This window comes from Mirounga angustirostris, unplaced genomic scaffold, assembly GCF_029215605.1.
Source record: "Mirounga angustirostris isolate CCGP_5_RB_7025 unplaced genomic scaffold, mMirAng1.0.hap1 SCAF_5, whole genome shotgun sequence".
Classification (NCBI taxonomy): domain Eukaryota; kingdom Metazoa; phylum Chordata; class Mammalia; order Carnivora; family Phocidae; genus Mirounga; species Mirounga angustirostris.
Genome location: NW_026991713.1, coordinates 4,689,220 through 4,708,776, shown reverse-complemented (window position 1 = coordinate 4,708,776; position 19,557 = coordinate 4,689,220). Strand labels below are relative to the sequence as shown.

At 58.4% G+C, this 19,557-nt stretch overlaps 1 protein-coding gene across 3 annotated transcripts in view; it reads right to left on the bottom strand.

The window, feature by feature from the left end:
• PHF21B (PHD finger protein 21B) overlaps positions 1-19,557 on the bottom strand; it is a 90,943-nt gene that overhangs the window by 20,904 nt on the left and 50,482 nt on the right. For all 3 annotated transcript variants that reach the window (XM_064590496.1, XM_064590498.1, XM_064590497.1), the window contains exons 3-4: positions 3,014-3,106; positions 40-390 (exon numbers count right to left, since the gene is read on the bottom strand). In XM_064590496.1, coding sequence (XP_064446566.1) covers positions 40-390; positions 3,014-3,106 — 444 coding nt within the window. The remainder of the gene's footprint in view (positions 1-39; positions 391-3,013; positions 3,107-19,557) is intronic.

The window sequence follows — 19,557 nt, the reverse complement described above, 5'->3', positions numbered from 1 at the left end:
TCGGGCAACCGCCTCCAGCGTGAGCGGGCACACACCCACCTTCTTGTCGGCGCTGATGAGGAGGGGCTGGACCTTGATGCTGTTGCTGACCACAGGCACGGCAGTGCTGGGGGCCACGGCGGCGGCATTGCTGGGGGCGGTGGTGAGGATGGCGTAGGCCACCCCGGCACTGCTCAGGGGAGAGGCGATGGCGGCGGGCTCAGCGAGGGCCTGGGGCTGGCTGCCGGGAGCTGGCACATGGCTCACGGTGTTGTTGGCGGTGGGGAGGGCTGGGCTGGGGTTCTTGATACTGACCACGGTGGCCTTCTGGAAGGTTGGGGGCTGCTTGGGTGGCCGGTCCCGGCCCGGGGCGACGGGGAGGCTGTCTGGAATCAGAGTCTTTGGCCTAACCTGGGGAGGGAGGGACAGGTGCATGGTCAGACAGATGCCCGAGCAGGTGGATGGGGCGGCCCTGAACACAGCGGGGACTGGAGCACTGACGTGGCCGGGCTCTGAGACCTCCCATGTTAGACGTGAGGGGACAGCAGTGGAGAGGCCCTGGGGCTCAACTCCGGGCCCGAGCCCCTTCCAGCCGAACTCAGATAAGACGGTGAAGAACAGGGAAGGAGGGGTGGGAAAGCGGCACGTGGACCAATCAGGTCCCTCTGACGTCAGAAGTCCGCAGAGCGCTGTCGCTGGGGCAGGGACCGGGAGGGCCGTGGGGGCTCCTGGCCCCGCTCAGTCGGCTTCCTGACCTGGAGGGGGCTGCCGCTGCGCTCCCTGTGAAAGCCATCATGCCGTAGGCAGGAGATGCCACAGGTCACCCTCTGAGAGGCCCACACACAGGGAGTTAAGGCAGGTGCAGGTGGCTAGGACGTGGTTCTGGCCAGGGCTCCGGACGGCTCGTCTGCGGCCCATCCTGCCCCTCCGGGGCCCGTGCGGTCTCGGGCACGCCCCTCATCTGTGCGCTGGGGGTGGGGAGAATGCACAAAGTGACGCGTGCATCCCAACTGTCAGCTGGCAGCTACATCCCAGCATTCCTGCAACCAGAAATGGGCCTCACGCCAACCCCGTGAGACCTGCGCTAGCGCCACCTTCTTAGGGACCAGGAGGCAGGAGAGGATGCACCCTCTCTTACCTTATTTGAGCCCCACTGTGACTGCATTGTGAAGTAGGTATTTGGCCTATTCTACAGATGAGCAAATCGAGGTCTGGAGAGGAAGGGACTTAGCCCAGGAGAAAAACGACGCCCCAGACGTCACTGCTGGGGGAGCGGAACTCGCACTCAGGACTTCCAGAAGCCTGCTTCGGTACCCAGCACCCCCACCATGGTCAGTGACCCTCGTGGAGGGAGGGGCTCCGGGTGGCTCCCACGGGGCTCTGTGACCTCGCGCAGGTCACCTCAGTGCCGCGTGCCCCTCAGTCAAGCTGGTATCATGTCTGTCTTCTCCTCCCCAGCGTCCGCCGCGGAGCAGGCCTCAATTCTAGTGATTCTAGTGTCCTTCCCTGGGCCCCGCCAAGTGGGCCCTCCACCACGAGGGCCTCCCCCCATCAGGGGACCCGCCAAGTCGTATGATCTTGGCACGTGGGGTCAGGATCAGAGCCTGACACCAACACCAATACTGAACGTGGGAACCTCAGATGGCCACCAGCTTGGGGACTGCTGCGCTCTGCCTCTGCGGAGGACGGGTGGGGGCAGATGGGGCGAGTGGTGGTTAATGAGGATCCCCCGCTACGAGGTCAAGGGAAGCCGTTTTGTGCTGTCGGCAGCATCCCCCCCTGCTGCCCCCGGTCACTCTGGTTCACACTGGCCGGGCAATACCATGTAAGCCCAGCTCTGCATGTGGGGGAGCCGTGCCCAGACCGCAGGGGCTGGGCTCTGAGCATGGGGGCCTCCAACCCAGAAAAAACCTATTCGGGGGACCCCAGAGCTCATGACTTTCAGCCGGTGCCACTTGGAGACGAGACCCAGGCCGGGCCTCCTCCCACAGGGGCCTACGGAGCGCTGTCGCTGGGGCAGGGACCGGGAGGGCCGCAGGGGCTCCTGGCCTACCCCATCCTCTACACTCTCCTTTCTCCGGGCCTGTTGGGATTCAGCACAGGTGGGCGCTCAGGAAAGGTTGTCACCAGGACAAGAGCTACCCTTCATCATCCTCGAGCGAGGGGCATCCTTCGGGCACTGTCCTCCCCCCGAGCCACCAGGGCATGCACAAGACTTGCTCGAGGCTGAGCACTGGTTAACCACTAGCAGGCATGGCCAAAAAGGCGCTGTGCCATTGGATCCGGCCTCGCGGCCACCAAGCACACACCTGCATCAGCCCCTCTGCAGGAGGGAAGCCTTGGTCAGGTTAAGAGGCCAGGTGAGCTGTCCGAAGTGCAGAGCCCAGTCAAGGATGCTGTGGACCGAAGCCAGGGCGCCTGGCTTAGCATCTTGCTGCCTCCCCGAATGAATCGTCTTATGCAGAGTTTCTCGCACTGTCTTGACCCATGGTTTAAAATCTTTATTACCTCATGACCCAGTCCAGAAACAAGCTATTCAAGAAACCACATTTAAGGTGCATCTTGATATTTTCTGTCCTACTCTAGTTTAGCTTCGCTTATTGCATTAAAGAAAAAAAAGGGGGGGGCGCCTGGGTGGCTCAGTCGTTAAGCGTCTGCCTTCGGCTCAGGTCATGATCCCGGCGTCCTGGGATCGAGCCCCGCGTCGGGCTCCCTGCTCGGCGGGAAGCCTGCTTCTCCCTCTCCCACTCCCCCTGCTGTGTTCCTGCTCTCGCTATCTCTCTCTCTGTCAAATAAATAAAATCTTAAAAAAAAAACCCTGGTCCAGACCCACTAAAATGATTTTGCAATTCCTCATCATAAAAACTGGGTCTTGTCGGAGGTCTGCCTCCTCCCGACAGGCAGACGAGGCAGGAGGGGGAAGGGGCATGCCCAAGCGGGTCCTTGCCCAGCGCAGTGCCGGCCTAAAACCTCAGTGCTTGAGGGGCTGGGGATGAACAGACAGACCCCCCGGGGCCCACCACGAGCTGCTTACCTGAGGTAGCACCGCCACTCCTTGCCCGGCCAACCTCTGCAAGGAGCTGACCTGAGGACCCGTGACAGGCACTGCAGTGATGGCTCCCAAAGCCTGAAAGACAGGAGGGGGCACTGAGCCGGGACCGGGGACACCGCGCTGAGGTCACCGGGGCCGCCCAGCAGGTGCGCGGCTCTCACCACCTGGCGGAGCAGGGGGACAGCAAACTCGGCTCTTCCCTTTCTCCATCAGGAGTTCACAACCACAAAAGTATGTTTTCATCACGCAAGACATTTTGGATACCAGAGAAAGAAACAGGATGGCATCGTCCAGAAGACAGTCCTCGGCTTCCTTTTTTACAAGTAAGGTTTTTTTATATTGATACCCATCTACTAAAAGCCAACAAAAATCAACATTAATCCATACTTTGCACAATTATTTTTATAAACAACAAAATGAATCCAAGACCTAAAGGTAAAGCCTAAAACTAGAAAACTAGGAAAAAACCACAGGAGAAAAATCTGTGGGACCCTTGGTTAGGCAAAGAGCCTTAGATATAACACCAAAACCTGATCCATAGAAGAACAGTTTAACATACTGGACTACAAAAGAATTTAAAAGCTCCTGAAGCTTAAGTGTGAACAGAGTGAAAAGCCCCAGACTGAGAACACACACTTGCAAGTCACCTCTCTGATAAAAGACTGGCATCTGGACTATATAGAAGAACTCTCAAAATGCCATCATCAGAGGGGCGCCTGGGTGGCTCAGTTGGTTAAGTGTCTGCCTTAGGCTCAGGTCATGGTCCCAGGATCCTGGGTTAGAGTCCCGCATCTGGTTCTCTGCTCAGCAGGAGCCTGTTTCTCCCTCTCTCTCTGCACCCCCCCCCCCACAAGCTTGTGCTCCCTCCCTCCCTCGCTCAAATGAATAAATTAAAAAAAACAACAACACCACAATCATCAGAGAACAATCCAATTAAATAAAGGAACACAAGATTTGAACAGATACTTCACTAAAGAAGATAGGCAAATGGCAAATAAGCACATGAAAAGATGCTAAGCAGCATTAGTTGTTAGGGAAATGCAAATTAAAACCACAATGAGCTACCGGGCCACCCGCCAACTGGATGGCTGCATTTGAAAAGATGGACCAAATCAGGAGCTGGTGATCCTATAGGGCAGCTCATCCACTGCTCCTGGGAACATAAAATGGGACAAGAACACTGCAAAACAGCTTGGCCCTTTCTCTTGAAGTTCAACATAGATTTAGTGCTATGGACTGAATGCTTATGTCCCCCTACCCCAATTCCTGTGTTGAAACTCTAAGGCCCAGGGTGACGGGGTGTGGACAAGGAGCCCTGACAGGTGATGGGTCATGGGGGCGTGTTTCCTCTCTCTCTCTCCCTCTCTCTCCCTCTCTCTCCCTCTCTCTCTCTCTCTCTCTCTCTCTCTCTCTCGCAGCAGGAGGATGGAGCAAGAATAAGAAGGTACCTGCTGTGCTCTCCTTGTGTCTCCCTAAAATCACATGTTGGGGGTGCCTGGGTGGCTCAGTTGTTAAGCGTCTGCCTTCCGCTCAGGTCATGATCCCAGGGTCCTGGGATAGATAGCCCCACATCGGGCTCCCGGCTCAGCGAGAAGTCTGCTTCTCCCTCTCCCTCCGCCTCTCCCTCTGCTCATGCTCTCTCTCTCTCTCTGTATCTCTGTGTCTCAAATGAATAAATAAAGTCTTAAAAAAAAAAAAAATCACATGTTGGAATCCAGGCTCTCGACGTGGGGGTGTTAGGAGGTGCACAAGTTAGGAGTGTGGAGTCTTATGAATGGAATGGTATTAGTATCTTGTAAAGAAAGGCTCCAGAGGGACCACGAGCCCTGACCCGATGGGAGCCCTGACCCCATGTGAGGACGCAGCGAGAAGTCCCCCAGCCGGAGAGGGCCCTCGTCCGTGCACAGCGGCGCAGTGATCTGGGCCTCGCAGCCTCCAGAACGGCGAGCAGTGAAGGTCTGTGGGTGCTCTGCTGTCCCGACTCGCCCGGGAATGCCGGCCGCAGCTCTGCCCACAGCGGCCCGGCTCGGGAACAGGCCCACGGCCGAATGGCCAGTGCTCTCTGCACCCAGAGGACTATCGCTCAGCGATCAAAAGGAAGGGGCAGCTGATACACACAACCACAGGGAGGCACCTCGGAACGGTATGGCTGAATGAAAGGAGCCAGGCACCAAAAATAAAAATAAATTTAAAAAAGAGGAGGACATACTGTATGATGCCATTTCTATAAAATTCCAGAAACAGTAAACTCATCTCCAGGACCAGGAAACAGGTCAGAGGTTATGTGGAGATGAGGGGATGGGAGGAAGGGATGATGAAAGACACCGGGCACTTTGAAGGGGGAAGGATGTGTTCACCATCTTGATTCTGGTGCTGGTTTCGTCCGTCCCCGGAGGACACGGCGGAGGGTCCACGAACCACAGAGCTGCTACTCCTGATTGTGGGACGGCTCCTCCCGCCTCTTGAATTTGCCACCTGCCCCGCGTAGGTTCACATCCTTAAGACAGCTGCGTGCCTCTCTGCGCAGAGCCAAATCCCCCACATTTAACTGGAAATCCACTGTGGACAATTGTCAGAACAGAGCTTTACGTGCAAAGCAGAGAGCATTAAAGACAGACGTGGTCCATTTGTGAGGAAGGTTCTCGATCCATCTCACCATCTTCCATCTCTCGTCAGCACGGTTCGGTAAGCGGTGCTAGAAGAACATCCCAAGCACGCCCGATGCCCACATTTTAAAAGATTCTGCCCCACCTTCTGCAAGGGAATGAGTGTACAAGGTTCTGCCCTCCCCAGCCCAGGCCTGCAGGCAATCAGCAACACCATTGGATCCCTGCGCCGGCCCAGGCGGGGACAGGTGGGGGCAGGCACGGAGCCCCATCTGATTAACAAGCTTCCAGGGGATTCTGCCAACCTGGAGACCACGGGCTGAGAGGAAGCCAGCCTGTCCCTTCGCAGGTTCTGCATCAGAGACCCACACAGGTGCTTGATGTCACCAATGAGTGAAGCTGTGTGGTCCCCGGACTGCAGGGATTCCTGCGTAGATGGGGGCCGGCCAGAAGATCCTAGGGCCGCAGAAATACATGCCCAACACCTATGGGAGCCAGAGAACAGGCGTCAACCGACTTTCCCTGGGAATTCCCTGCTGGCTTAGATGCCTCCATACAAGCCCTCCGGATGCCGCCAGCCTGTGGGGAGGGGCTGGGCAGCCCTTCGAGATGAGGGGTGTGCACCCCCTGAGTGTGCGTCCAGTCTTCATGCGTCTTTGAGCCCATCAGCATACAGGTGTGAGGGCTGCCATGTGTGTCTACTTTGGGGGTGTTCCTATGCACCAGCCATTCGTTTCTCTGGGTGTCCACTTTGGTGCATGTGTCTCTGTTCCGGGCACTTTCCTGATTCTCTGTCCATGTGCCTTGTGGGCTCGAAGCCTTCTTCCTGGTCGGCACTTGGCTCTCTCTCATGCGTTGTCGGACTTCCGTCCATGTGCCTTAGGAATTTACTGTCCAGGAGGGGAAGGGCGGGGACCCAGAGAGACTCAGGTGGATGGAAGCTGCTGGAGGCAGAGACCCTGAGGTCGGGGCGGGTGGGGGTGGGGAGGGAAGGACAGGGGGAGCTTCGCTGACCTCATTCTCCACACTCAGTTACCAAGAAAGAGACACAATGTGCCACAGGGCAGTGACCGGACGCCTGCAGGCCGCCCACAGAACAAACAGCATTCACCTGCTTACTCCATCAGCGAGAATACCCCAACAGTCAGGGGCGCCTGACTGTGCTACAGTGTGTCGGGGTCCCTCTGTGCCAGGGCATCGGGAGGAGCCCCGAAGACGGGATGGCTCCCGGGTCAAAGCCCGAAGTCCCGGGCTTTTAGGAGGAGTCTGCTGCCAATGGGGCTGCCAAGCCGGGTCCCCCACCTCCCGCTTCCGGGGACGGTGGGTTTCGTCCCAGGACACCCAAGTCACCTGCCACCACCGCTCACTCCCCATCTGCGCGAGGCAGGCTTCGGGGGGGCCCCTCCAAGCCCCAGCTACTTGCTTCTCTCTGAGGCCTGCCCCAGAGTGTGTGCGTCCACGTCCTTATAAAGCTTTAATTAACAAGCTGAAAAGGCATTTTATTTGGCAGGGGCTGACCTTCCTGCTCCGTGTCAGAATTTACTGATACCAGCAGAGACAATCATCTTGGTGGCTCCTTCACGAGGACCACGTAGTTTATAGCCACACTTTCGTCAAGATAAATGAGCTCCTTATGACTACGCTTACAGCTTTAAGCATCTTAATAGGAAGAAAAAGGGTCATAAAAGTCAAAGATAACTTCAAATTTTTCCTGCATCGGCGGAGTCCCTGGGGCAGCCTCGGAGAAGCTCAGGTGTCAGGTGTCACTGCCCGTCCATGTGCTGGGGACAGACCGGCTCTGACACCAGCAGCATGGGGTCCCCTGGCTCTCTGTGCCCAGTCTCCTCATCTGCAACAGGAAGAGATCCCGCTGCACGGGGCACGCGAGCGGCAGAGGGAGTGGGTGCCGTGGGGTCCGCATGCTGAGCACTGGGTGGTGGGGCAGGGGAGGGTCCATCCCCTCCAGCCTGCCCAGAATTAGGGAGGGACAGGACTTGTGGCATCAGCCTGTCCGGGTACCAATCCTAGCATGGCCCGTTTCTTGTTGGGCAAACCTGGGGAAGCCTCATCCGCATCCCCTGACTCTGAGATGGGATGTGCGTACTTGGCTCCACCCTCCATCAGAGTAGAACACCCGGGGGCCCAGCCGGGCGAGTAAGTAGTAAAGAAAACCAGCACTACTGTGACTCGGGCTTCCAGCCTGCGCTCCCGTCAGCGGTGTTTCCTTCTGTGTCAGAGGACAGACAGCGGAGCAGGTCTGCCTGCTGGGCTCCCCCGAACCCCAGGCTGGGGTGAGCCACGGGGCCACACCCCTACTGGGTGGAGGTGCTTTCAACCTGCCTTGTGGCGGGTCCCGCGACTGTGGCCAAGACCCCCCTGGTGGCCTCCCTGGACCGCTGGGCAGCACCGGACGCCCCACCCCCACCGGGACCCCCTTGACTCCCTCGGTCGTTCAGCAAACGTCCTGGAGCACCCACTGGGTAGCTGGCCGGCAAGCTGCTTGGCCCCAGGAACTGGGTGGCGGGCCCGGCCTCACAACGGCTGCTCCCATCCCAGCCCCTGACCTGATGGATCAGAACCGGCTTGCACCTCTCTGCTCCCCTGCGGGACTGCAGCTCCCGGAGTCGCCAGCCCAGGTCCTGGCCCGAGCAGGAGCCTGGTGAAGGTGTGTGATGTCTGTCATCAAACAAGGAGGGTCTCAGGCCTCCAGCGTCCAACCCGGGGACCCTTCCCGCGGTGCTCAGGAAGCTGCCGAGGGACAGAGGGCTCTTCCTTCACACCTGCAAACACGGGCGGCAGACCTGAACCCGCTCTCCACACACGTGCAAACCTGCTCCCCGACCTCCGGGCCTTGGTTCTGGTTCCTGCGCCCAGAACGACTCCAGACCTCACAGAGCTGCCCTCTCAGTGGGACCAAGGGGGTTTCTGAGGTGGCCCCATCCAGGCCATGTCAATGTGTTCCCGAAGCAGACAGAAACCCAGCGGTGGGGGCTGGCCCACCTCCAGGATGGGAGGGCATCTCCCTTGCAGCACCTCGAGCCAGGCCCTGTCCTGCCCGGCTCCAGCCCACCTGACCCCGCAGGTCAGCCCCGAACGCTCAACGATGGGAAGAGTGACTGTCACACCTTCTACCACATCCGGGCACCGTCCATGGACAAGTGTCCACCTGTGCTTTCCTCACGGCCCCCCAGCAGGGGCCTGGCCCGCGGACAGCCGGGAGGGAGACCGGCAGCCACGGCCAGCAGCACAAAAGCACCAGAACTGATGGAGAATTCAGTGCCGCCAGCTCGCAGGGCCTCGGTGGCCGTCTGCCTCCCCCATGCACGCCACAACCCCCAGGACAGGCGGCAAGTCAGTGGAACTCAGTGTCCAGACCCCTCCTCTTTCCTCTCCCTTGACGCAGGAATGGTGCAAGGAGGCGTGGGCACGGGGTCACAGTGAGCCCCTCCCCCAGGCCGCTTTAGGGACAGGATGGCAGGGAGGAGGACGGACAGCCAGCATGAGTACTGGCCGGGTGGCGGGGTTGGGTGCCCATGGTGTGGTCAGTGACCAGAACAGAAAGTGACCCTGTAAAGGGGACCGAGACAAGGCCAGGTCACAGGCTGACCCTTAATGACCTTGGAATTCATCACAGGAACGGTGGCCTCTCAGAAGGAGGCTACATCACCGAGAGACAAGTGTTTCTAAAGTGCGTGACTGTCCCTCTCCTTATTTGACCCTATGTGTTCCGAAGGGGGGAACGGGCACAGTGGGGCTGTGGTTCACTGGGCACCTGGGTCAGTGAACGGCAGAGCCGGGGTCCGGATGGGGCCCCCTCCATAGCCCTGCGCCCCGTGGTGGCGGGGCTCTGGCCAGCACTGCGGACCCAGAAGATGGGAGCTGCCCCGGAGCCCTCCTGCCTGTATCCGGGCACGTCCCCTGTGACCTTCACTCACCTCGTCTGGGAGGGCGCTGTCCAGGAGGGGACACAGGTCTGAGACCCTCTCTGCTGGTCCGGAGTGCCCGAGCACAGCTTTGAGGACAGCAGGGAAGGGCACGTTCCTGTTTCTCAGGCCTCTCCAGCAGCTGGGAAAGTGCTGAGCTCACCGGAGCTGGGCCTCCTGCTTCCTGCCCCCCACGTGGCTCCACCTGCCCCCAGCTGGGTGACAAAGTGGGGCAGCCGCCCTGGGCCTCCAGAGCCACCCAACAGCCCCCGGGAAGGTGGCCTGGCCTCCTGTCCCTCCACGCGAGCCATGTGGTTGTGTGGCTTCTCCGGTTGTGATTTTCGTCCCATCTTCAGAGAATGGCCGCGAAGTGGGGCAAACATAACAAGGAAACGCCAACGTCGGGAAGTGCCAATAAATATTAATACAACAGAAGCACCACTTTTGCTGTTGTGTGAAACCAGTTTATTACTCACCGATGACATCCGCCTGCCGCCTTTACTGCTGCGGGGAAGGACTCAGGTAGCTCCGCGTGCGGCCAGCGAGCTCCCGCTTGGCCCGGCCACGACCACCCACCCAGCCGGGTGCCCCCACGCCGGCTCCCGCTGACCCCAAGCTCGTCCACGCGGGACCATCGGGGGCCACTGGGGGTTCGGGTGAAACCCAGGGAAATGCACACCTGTTTTTGCTGTCCCGTCCAGGGAGTCCCTGCTCCTCCCAGACCACGTCGTCTGTGTCTTCACCTGTGACCGGGCACCCACCCAGAGCCATGGTCCCCAGTCAGGGCCAGCCAACCTGCATGCAAATATCATTCCCTTGCTGGCCTGGGTCCTGACGAGTGTCCCTCTCACCTCCTGTCTGAAGCAGGGGAAGCGGGAACCGCCCTCCCTGCTCAAAGGACCCGAGAGGAGCAGAGGAGGCGTGAATCATTCCAAGGGCTCCTCCATTCACAAATCTGCGTCAAGGACCAACCGAGGCAAGAAGGAAGAGAGGGAGAGGCCAGGGGGTTGCCCGATGAAGCGAAGACACTCATGCCCAGGTCTGCAGGTCCCCTTCCGGACACATACCCCAGGGCCACGCGTGCCGGGGACACAGACGGGAGTGGCTGCAGGACAGCACCTGCCTCGGGGAAAACGAACTGTGCATCGGCAGGGGATGGGTCAGCTATAATGTCTTTACGATGGAGAGAACATTCCGGCTCCCAGCAGCCAGAGTGATAAGCCAGATGAACACATGTCACCACTGAGCGTGGGGACACGCCCCGGGCAACACCCCCAAGTGCTGCTCGACACCGGACACCGTTCACGTCTAGCAAGCACTGCCCGACTGTGGTTTGCGGATGTATAATAAAAACGCAAAACCGATTTATGATTGTGGTTGCCCTCGGGGAGGGGAAGGGAAGGGAGGGGAGGGATGGAGGGAGGGGGCGTGGAGGACACCTCCTTCTGCCTGTTTTACCTCTTCACAAAACGATCAGAGCAAATGTGACAAAATGCCTGTTTATTCATTTGGGCAGAAAACATACGGAGATTTATCAAAGTTCCCTTCGTGTATCTGTAATTAAAAAATAAGCATAAAAGGAGGCAGAGAGGGCTCTGTACAGAGAGGAAGTGGGAAGCCTTCCTGGAGGAGGTGGTGTCTGAGCTGGGCCTTGAAGGATGGACCAGAATATTCAAGTGGGCAGCCAGGTAAGTGCATGGTAATTAGGAGGGACAGGTGGGTGGTAGGAGGGGCGAGGGCACCAGAAACAGGGGCATCAAGGGGCTCTAAGCATGGGGGACTGGACCACAAAGCCAAAGGTGGGTAGTGAAGGAGGAGTAGAAGGTCAGGCAGGGCCCTGAATGCCACATCCAGGAGCTTGGCCATCCCCTGTGGGTGATGGGGAGCCATCGGTCTTTGTAGGCTCTTGGATGGTATAGCCAGGAAGGAAGCGGGCTCTTGTGTGGAGGTCGGACCTGAGGCCAGGTGGTAAGGTATGGACTGTGAGCCATGGCAGAGCCCTCTGGGGCAGACAAGAGGCTGTAGGTGGTTCTCATCTCTTCTGACATGATGGATTGCTGGCTGGCCGCTTCCCTAAATGGGCAGAACTCCTGAGCAGCCCACAGCGGTGCGGAGGCCTGTTTAGCTCTCCCCCCAGGACTGGCTGTGTTGTGAGGTTTTTGCCCAGGGGCACCCACACCTGCCGACCCTGCCCTGGGCATCCTGCTCTCTCCTGGGGTCTGGGAGGTGGTCGGTCCCCAGGGCGGAACAGCTCCAGGGAGACGGGCGCTACGCCCAAGGGGGCTCTCAGGAGACTAATGCTGGGTCTTTACAACAAGAACGCTCTTCCGAAACCAGCTTCTCCAAACCCCGCAGGGAGACGTTTTCTGAAGCTCAGACCCAGGGATGCTGCACACAATGCACCTCCGAGCAAACCCATTTACTGAGTGCGCCGTGGGGGGAACCGTACTGGGTCCCGGTGACCCTGACCGAGCGGGCCAGCCGAGGCAGGCTGCCCAGGGCCACTTAACCAATGCAGAGGTCCTTCCAGGGGAGGCCGTTCTTAATCGGAAAGCCCCAGAAAACACAAGCGGCTACTCGGCGCTGACATTTAAAACCCCCCTCTCAGCAGTCCGTGTTGCAAAGTGGTTGCATTAACTTGAAAGGGTGTAATTTTATGCTATTTAGCAGGAAATATACACTCTAAATGGCATTGTGGACTGAGGACTGGGGGCTGTGATCTTGAGGGTAAGCCAAAAAAAAGCCGGCCACAAGTCCCTGGCAACCACAGGTGGGGGCGGGGGCGGGGGCGTGCTGGAAGCTTCCTCACGGCAGACAGCCTTGGGAAGCCGCGCCCGCGCTGCAGTTGGGGCTGTCCGTGGGACCAGCTAAAGCAGCCGCGTCACACCCACAAAACTGGGAAAGAAGTGCCATTTCTGAGAGAGCACCAGACTCAGAAGCGCAGAAGCCAGCCAGGACCCCGGCCCAGGACCACCTGCCTGGCCCGCCGGGTGGCCCTGTTCCCTGAAGGGAGCTGCTGGAATGGAAGCCCCTGGCTAGAAGGCCCGAGAGCAGGCTGCCCCCCGACACACACTACAGGGGTCCCCTCAGGGAGGAGCCCGGCCCCCGTGAAGATGTGGCCTTACAGCCCTGGAGAGGGCCTGGTTTTGGCCTGTGGCACAGAAGACCCAGGGACAACGGCTGGAGCCTCGCGGCCATGGGGAAGAGCCCGGGGCTACTTTTCCTTCCTCTCATCAGTCTCCCGGACCCTGCCGTAATGGAGAACATGCAGTAGGGAAGGCGGGAGGTGGGAGGTGGGGAGGGGGGGACAAGGGCCCCAGGCCAGAGGGAAGCATGGAATGGTTGGTGCCTGCCCTTCCCCGGGGCCTTGGTCCCCACAGACCACCTGTCCCCTGGCCTCAGGCCCCCTGCTTTCTGGGACATGGAGCATTTGTGTCTGCTCCTTGGTAGGAGGCCTGGGAGCAACTACCTGGGCCCTCGGATCTGGAGGCCATCTTCAAACAAATCACAGTGACCGCCGAATGCAATCGATGGGGGTGCTTCCAATGGGGAGTGTTCTCCCCACTGGCCTGCAGACCTCGGGAAAATAATAATTTCCACACGCGATTGGCGGACGCACACTCCTTCCTCATCCTGCCACCTCTGACAGCCCGGAATCTAATTTAGGGGAGGCCCATCTGCACAGAGCCCCGGGCTAGTGCTCCTCCACCTCTCCGAGAATGAGCCCGCCCTGGGCAGTGACCCAGACACTCTTGCCTTCCAAAAGAGGGCCCCAAGGTGCAAAACAGAGACACAGTCTACATACTGCAGTGAATGGTGTAGAGCTCAGCATGCAACTCCGTGGATTATGACCAATATCTACACCCAAGTAACCCAGACCAAGATACAGAACCTTCCAGCAACCCAGGGGCTCCTGAGTCCCCCTCAAAGCAGGACCATGCATTTCCACCAGGGTTCTAGCTGGGGAAGCAGCATCCCGTGTGGACAGGTGTAAACAAGGCAAGGTTCCCACCCAGTCTGTGGGGGTACAGGCTCTAAGCAGGTGCTGGGCTAGGATGTTAACTCAGAACTGGAGGTGCCAGCCAGTGAGCCTGTCCCCACTCGGCGCCCACTCAGCCCCCACTCAGCCAGCACAGACAGAGGTGGATGGGAGGTTCCTGCCCACAGGGAAGGGAGGGCATGGGGGTTGACGTTGATACAGCACCTCTGTGCGCCACAATTCTGGGAGATGAGTATCAGGACCCCGATGGATATATAGATGACCAAAATGTAGGGAGTGAAGTGACCTGCCCCAGGTGGCAGCTGGTGAGAGACAGTTGGGAGAGGACCTGGCGTGGACCCTGGGAGGGGACCCTGGCCCTCAGGCTTCAAGTTCACAGTCCCCCCACCACCCTGTCCCTACCCCTCCCTCTCTTCCTCCTGACCCTGTCCTGCAGGATGAGACCAGGCTGTGGACGGCAGGGGGAGGACACACAGAGAGAGGAGCTCAGCGTCCCCCAAGGGCTCAGCATGGCCATCTCAGACACACAGGGGGACTGGGGAAGACAGAGGAACGCAGTGCCTGGCACATAGGAGGTGCTTAATAAAGGCACAAGCCAAACCCCTTCCCCCTCAGAGGTACGTCCCAGCACCAGCCTGTCCAGAGCAGGGCAGAGTGGAACTGTGACACTTGGTGGCCGCACCTGGGAGGTGACAGCCATGGTGGGGATTCTAGCATGGGGCCCTGTGTGGTGGGAAGGGAGGGGTCCCAGGGTCTCTCATGCCAAATGGAAACAATCTTGGTGCCGCCTCCCCCTCAGAGTGACTCAAGACTCAAGACTCACCAGCATCTAGGGGAGATGGTCAGGCAGAGCGCTAGAAGATATCTTCTGAACTTGACATTGATGAGCCCAGCCTCAGGCAGAACATGTGGTGGGAGCGGTGACAGCCTGGCCACAGAGCATTCCACGTGCCAGGTGCCACAACAGCCCCTGCAGCGCCATCGCAAGGCCAGCCCTGGGCCGGCACGCTCATTTGGCAGGAAAGAAACCCCCCGTGTGATCCTCACTCTTTCCCGGACAGGTTTCTGGATGCCAGATCCACTGTACGCTGAGCGGGCTCTACCAGGTCACGTCTGGGGACTGCCCCCAGCCTCGCCGAGACACGCCGCAGGTAAGCGCGAGCACGCAGGAGGAGGAAGGCTGGCCACAGCCCACCAGAACCCCACTCTGGCCTCCCCACCTCCCCAGGATGATCCATCGCCTTAGGGGATGGGGGTGGGTTTGTCAGGAGGCCCCAAGCACAGGGTCACACAGAGGGAGATTCAGCATGATTGTCCATCCTCTCAGCAAGCTCAGCTGGGGCTGAGGCTCCCTTACGCCATTCCCTCCGGGTACCGTTCAGCCCAAAGGACTTTTCTCGGGAGCCCAAGCGTCTCCTGCGAGGCTGCAGGCAACAGGAAGGGGCCAAAGCCATCTCCGGGCACTTCTGTGCCACACAGATGTCTAACCTTCACACCCCACAGGATGGAGGCCTGGCAGCAGCTTTGAGACTTCATGGGGGCAAATGCCTCAGGCAAGAGCCTCTTCTTATATGAGAACATGAACCGACGGGGGCACCTAGGTGGTGCAATCGGTTAAGAGATTCATGACCTGATTCTGGCTCAGGTCATGACCTCAGGGTCGTGAGATCGAGTCCCACGTGGGGCTCCACACTGAGTGTGGAGCCTGCTTAAGATTCTCTCTCTCTCCCTCTGCCCCTCTCCCTGCTTGCGCGCTCTCTCTCACTCTCTCTCAAAATAAATAAAATCTTTAAAAAAAAAAAAGAGCGAGAGAACAGGAACCAACAGTTGCTGAGTGTTTTAAGCTGCCAGGCTAACTTTCAACGGAAATGACCTCATAGAATCTCACTAAACTTCCCTTTTACAAGGAGGGAAACTGAGTCCTGGAAGAAATAATTCTGACAGCCCTGAAAGAGAAAGAGAAGGGAACCAACAGCAAATGCATCCAGTCTTTACACGGCAGCCTGAGTCCTGCACTAGTCTGACATGACCGTACGACCTAGGTTTACTGTTCACCCACCGCTGCCGGGCACCACGCCGGGTGTTTTATACGCGCTCTCTCAGCTACTCCTCCCACTGCTCTGTGAGGCATAGACGACGGCCCGTTTTACAGAGGAGAAAACCGAGGCCCCAAAACTCGACTCTGTGCCGGAAGAGTTCTTGCCAACCAGCTTTCCTACGGGGCTCCTCCCTTCACCCCTGGGTGAATGGTTGAGCAGACTTTGGGGTCCTTTCCTCTGAAATGCATGCCCCTCCTGGATGTACCCTGGTCAGGCTCCGCCAGTGTCCCCAGGAATGGTGGTCTGCAAGGCCCACCCCCCAGCCCACTCCACAGGAAGTACAGGGATGAGAGAACAGCAGGAGATCGGGCCAGCGGACTCGGGGACACGCTCTTCAAGCTTCCACGCCTTTGCACGCACAAGTGTTGGCACACGCGCACATGCACGCACACGCGGTGCCCCCTGCCTGGAATGCCCTTCCCGGTTCCCATGCCAGGCCATCGGCCCTTCTTCACCCTCACTCAACGACAGCGGGTGATGCCACCCACAGCCCACGCTGCAGAAGGAAGCTCCCCCGGCCCCGCCCTGAACTCAGTGGGTGGGTGGTGGGCTGGGACACATGACTCAACCTGGCCAATCACAGCCCTGGATTACCTGGCGATTATTATTGGCCTAGAGGATGGGCACGTGACCCAGCGACCAATCAGAGTCCCTTCCTGGGACCGCTTCTTCAATAAGGAAAGAGCAGCTGCCGTGTCGGGGCTGCGGGTAGTCGTGGTCCTTGCTCAGGGACTGCAGGCCGTTCGCCCCCCGCCCCGCCCAAACCTGGGACCCCAGAGTATCACGGCTGGGCTGGCTCACGTTGCCACCCCGGGCTGTCATCCTCACCTCGTGAGTCCTGGGGAGAACACGGCCTAGGAGCCACGCAGCCTTATGCTTCTCCAAAAATGCCACGCCGACCAAATGTCCACACGTGTAAGCTGCCAGTGATGGTTCCGAGGAGTCATGGTGACCAGTCCGGCTGTCACTCCTGCCCCTGCCCTCACCCCCGAGCTCCCGGGTGACTCGCCCGGAGCTGCAGGAAAGTGGCCCGGAGACTTGGACGCAAACCCCATCCCTGCCGCCGATGGGCCGAAACCCCTGCACAACTCACGCAAACTCCCTGGGCCTCAAGTTTTCTCATTTGCAAAACAGGGACACTTAACTGGTCCACACTGGGCTGCTCGGACTGTCCAAAGAGAAGCACGTGACACATACCCAGACCCTAGGATCCCTGAAAAAAAGGGAGACATGAGAGGGAGGACAACACGGCCTCAGGCAGCTGTGACTTTGGGGAGGCCACCCAAGCAACGGGAGCCTCAGCTGCTCTGCAAAACGGGGATGCTGATATCGGCTTCAGGGGGCAGTGAAGGATCAGTGATGCTCTGCTCTAGAGGGTGTGGCCCTGCCCCGTCTCCTCCCCGGTCAAGGACGCCCAGGCCTCAAGCAGAGCCTGCGCTGAGGGGGACCCAGTGACGTGGGGTGCGGTGCATGGTGACGGTGTGACCATGGCCTGCTGCCCTCGGGAGACACTCAACATTCTGTTCTCTCTGCTGTGGTAGTTTTAGAAGAAACAGCACTTCTGGCTGGAAATGAATAATGGGTTGAAAATAAGTTTTAGATTTTGAGTTAAAAGTACTAAGGGGGGGGGGAATCCTTATAGGCTAAATATAGGGGAGAACACCTCTCAGGAGTGAAGAAGCATGCTGCCGTCTTCCCTGCTGAGATGCACGGGCCAGAGTCTCCGCCAGGACAGCGGTGGCCCACTTCGTCACCCCACCCTGCCCCCGGAGGGCTCCTCCCGGCAGAGTCTTTGGGGACAGGGAAGGTGCTAGCAGCCAACCCGGTTGGAGGCTGCTCCCTGCAGGGGCCTCCGCTGTGCCAACCATGCTCCAGGGCATGGCACCCCACTTCTCAATACTCGGATGGTCCCTTGTCCCCCCACAACCCTTCCATCCCAGGTCCCTGAGACGTCCTACCAAGAAGTAAGCCCCAAGAGAAGAGCAACGTCAGGGAGAAGCTCCACAGGCACGTCCTGTCCACCACAATCTAGAGATGAGTCCCATTTCACAGAGGAGGAAACCAAGGCACACAGAGGCAGAGTGGCTTGTTCAAATCACACAGCGAGTCCGAGGCAGAGCTGGGATCTGGACTCAGCTCTCCGCAGCTCCAAAGCCACCTCTGAGTGCTGGACCGACTGCCAGCCACCTGCTGCTGGTGAGCAGGTGAAATGTGGCCCATGTCACCTGAGATTCGCTGTCAGTTTAAGATACCCATGGGATTTCAAAGGCTTAGTATGAAAAAGGTAAAACATCTCACTGATATTTGAAAAAATTAGTTACATGTCAAAATGATAATGTTTTGGTTATCCTGGTTACTAGGCTTCTAGGAGATACGAGATCACACACGTGGTTCCCATTATACTTCTAGTGGATAGAGCTGTTCTATGGGATTGTTCAAGTTCAAGACAAAAGCCATGGATGTCCACTTCTAACACAGAAGCAAAAGCATAAATGACCTTGTGCTCCATGGTAACAAGAGGACACACTCAGAATGAAAACCATACTTTTCCACGGGACTAGAGACAAGTGGTGGATACAAGGGAACCTTGAAAGACCAAGTTCCAGGGAGGAAGGATGTGCAGGGAGGGGAACATCCGCTCTTGGGGTGGGCACCCGGTCTGAGCACAGGTGCACAGAGGGGCAAGGCTGCCGAGGACCGAGGCACCGACGCACGACACTGGGAAGTCAGCCGAGCGTGCCGGGGCAGCCGGGGAGTGGGAGATGGGGCGACAGCGTTTGAGTTTGGCGATTTCTTATGAAATTAAACACAGCTGTGCCCTAGGTGCTGGCAATTTCACTCCTAGGTACGGACACGAGAAATGAAAACATGTCCTCAGAACGACGTGCACACAAATGTTCAGAGCAGCTTTTTTCGCAATTGCCAGAATGTGGGACCAACTCACATGTCCATCAATTGGGGAATGGGCAAACCAGTGGTGGCAGATCCACACCATGGGTTGTCACTCGGCCACACCCGGGAGTCAACGGCAGGTACACCTGTAGCGTGAAGGGGGCTCAACAACAGCGCTGAGCGAACAAAACAAGACAGGAGGCCACTTACTGAATGGGCATGATGCTCAGGAACGGGCAGACGCATCAGGCGAGGGCAATCAGAAGGGGCGGGGGGAGACTCAGCGGGCAGGTGCACCAGGGAGCTTTCTGAGGTGCTGGGAATGTTCTGGATCTTGACGGGGGTGTGAGTTACTCGGGTGTACGCCACTGTCCAAACTCGTTACGCGGTACAATTAAGATCTGAATTTCAATGTATGTAAATTATACTTCAAAGGAGAAAGCTGTACGTCTAAAACAGGGCAAGGGCTGCAGCTCCAAACCCCTAGAGAGCAAGGAAGAGGGGGGCAGCTGGGGTGCAGGACCCCCTTAACCCCATTTTGGAGGCTTCATAGCTGTGTTTGGACTGGAATCAATGTTTGTAGTTACATCAGTGAGGGCCTAAAAAGCAAGGTGCCGTCTCCAGGAAGGAACCTGCGCCCTGCGAACAGGATCAGGAACAGGTCAGAGGGAATCTCTAGGAGCCGTTCATATAGATAAAACACACACTGGCCTCACTGATTACCAACGGAGTTTTGAAGACTTCTGATCCCACATCTCTGATCAGCATGGGAAGCAACTGAAGCTGCAGAGACAGGGGGCTTCCCCCCGACCCCACAGTGGCTCTGGGCTGGGTGCATGTGGCCCCTGCAGCGAGCGGACCCACAGGCCGGGCCCTGACCCACGGGGGCGTCCCGCCTTCCCCCAGACCTCCGAGCGGCTCAGATGGGGCTGGTGCACAGAACTCAGTGGGGCCCAGAGGGGAAGGTGATGGAGACGCTGGGGCAGCATTTCACAATGGGGACACA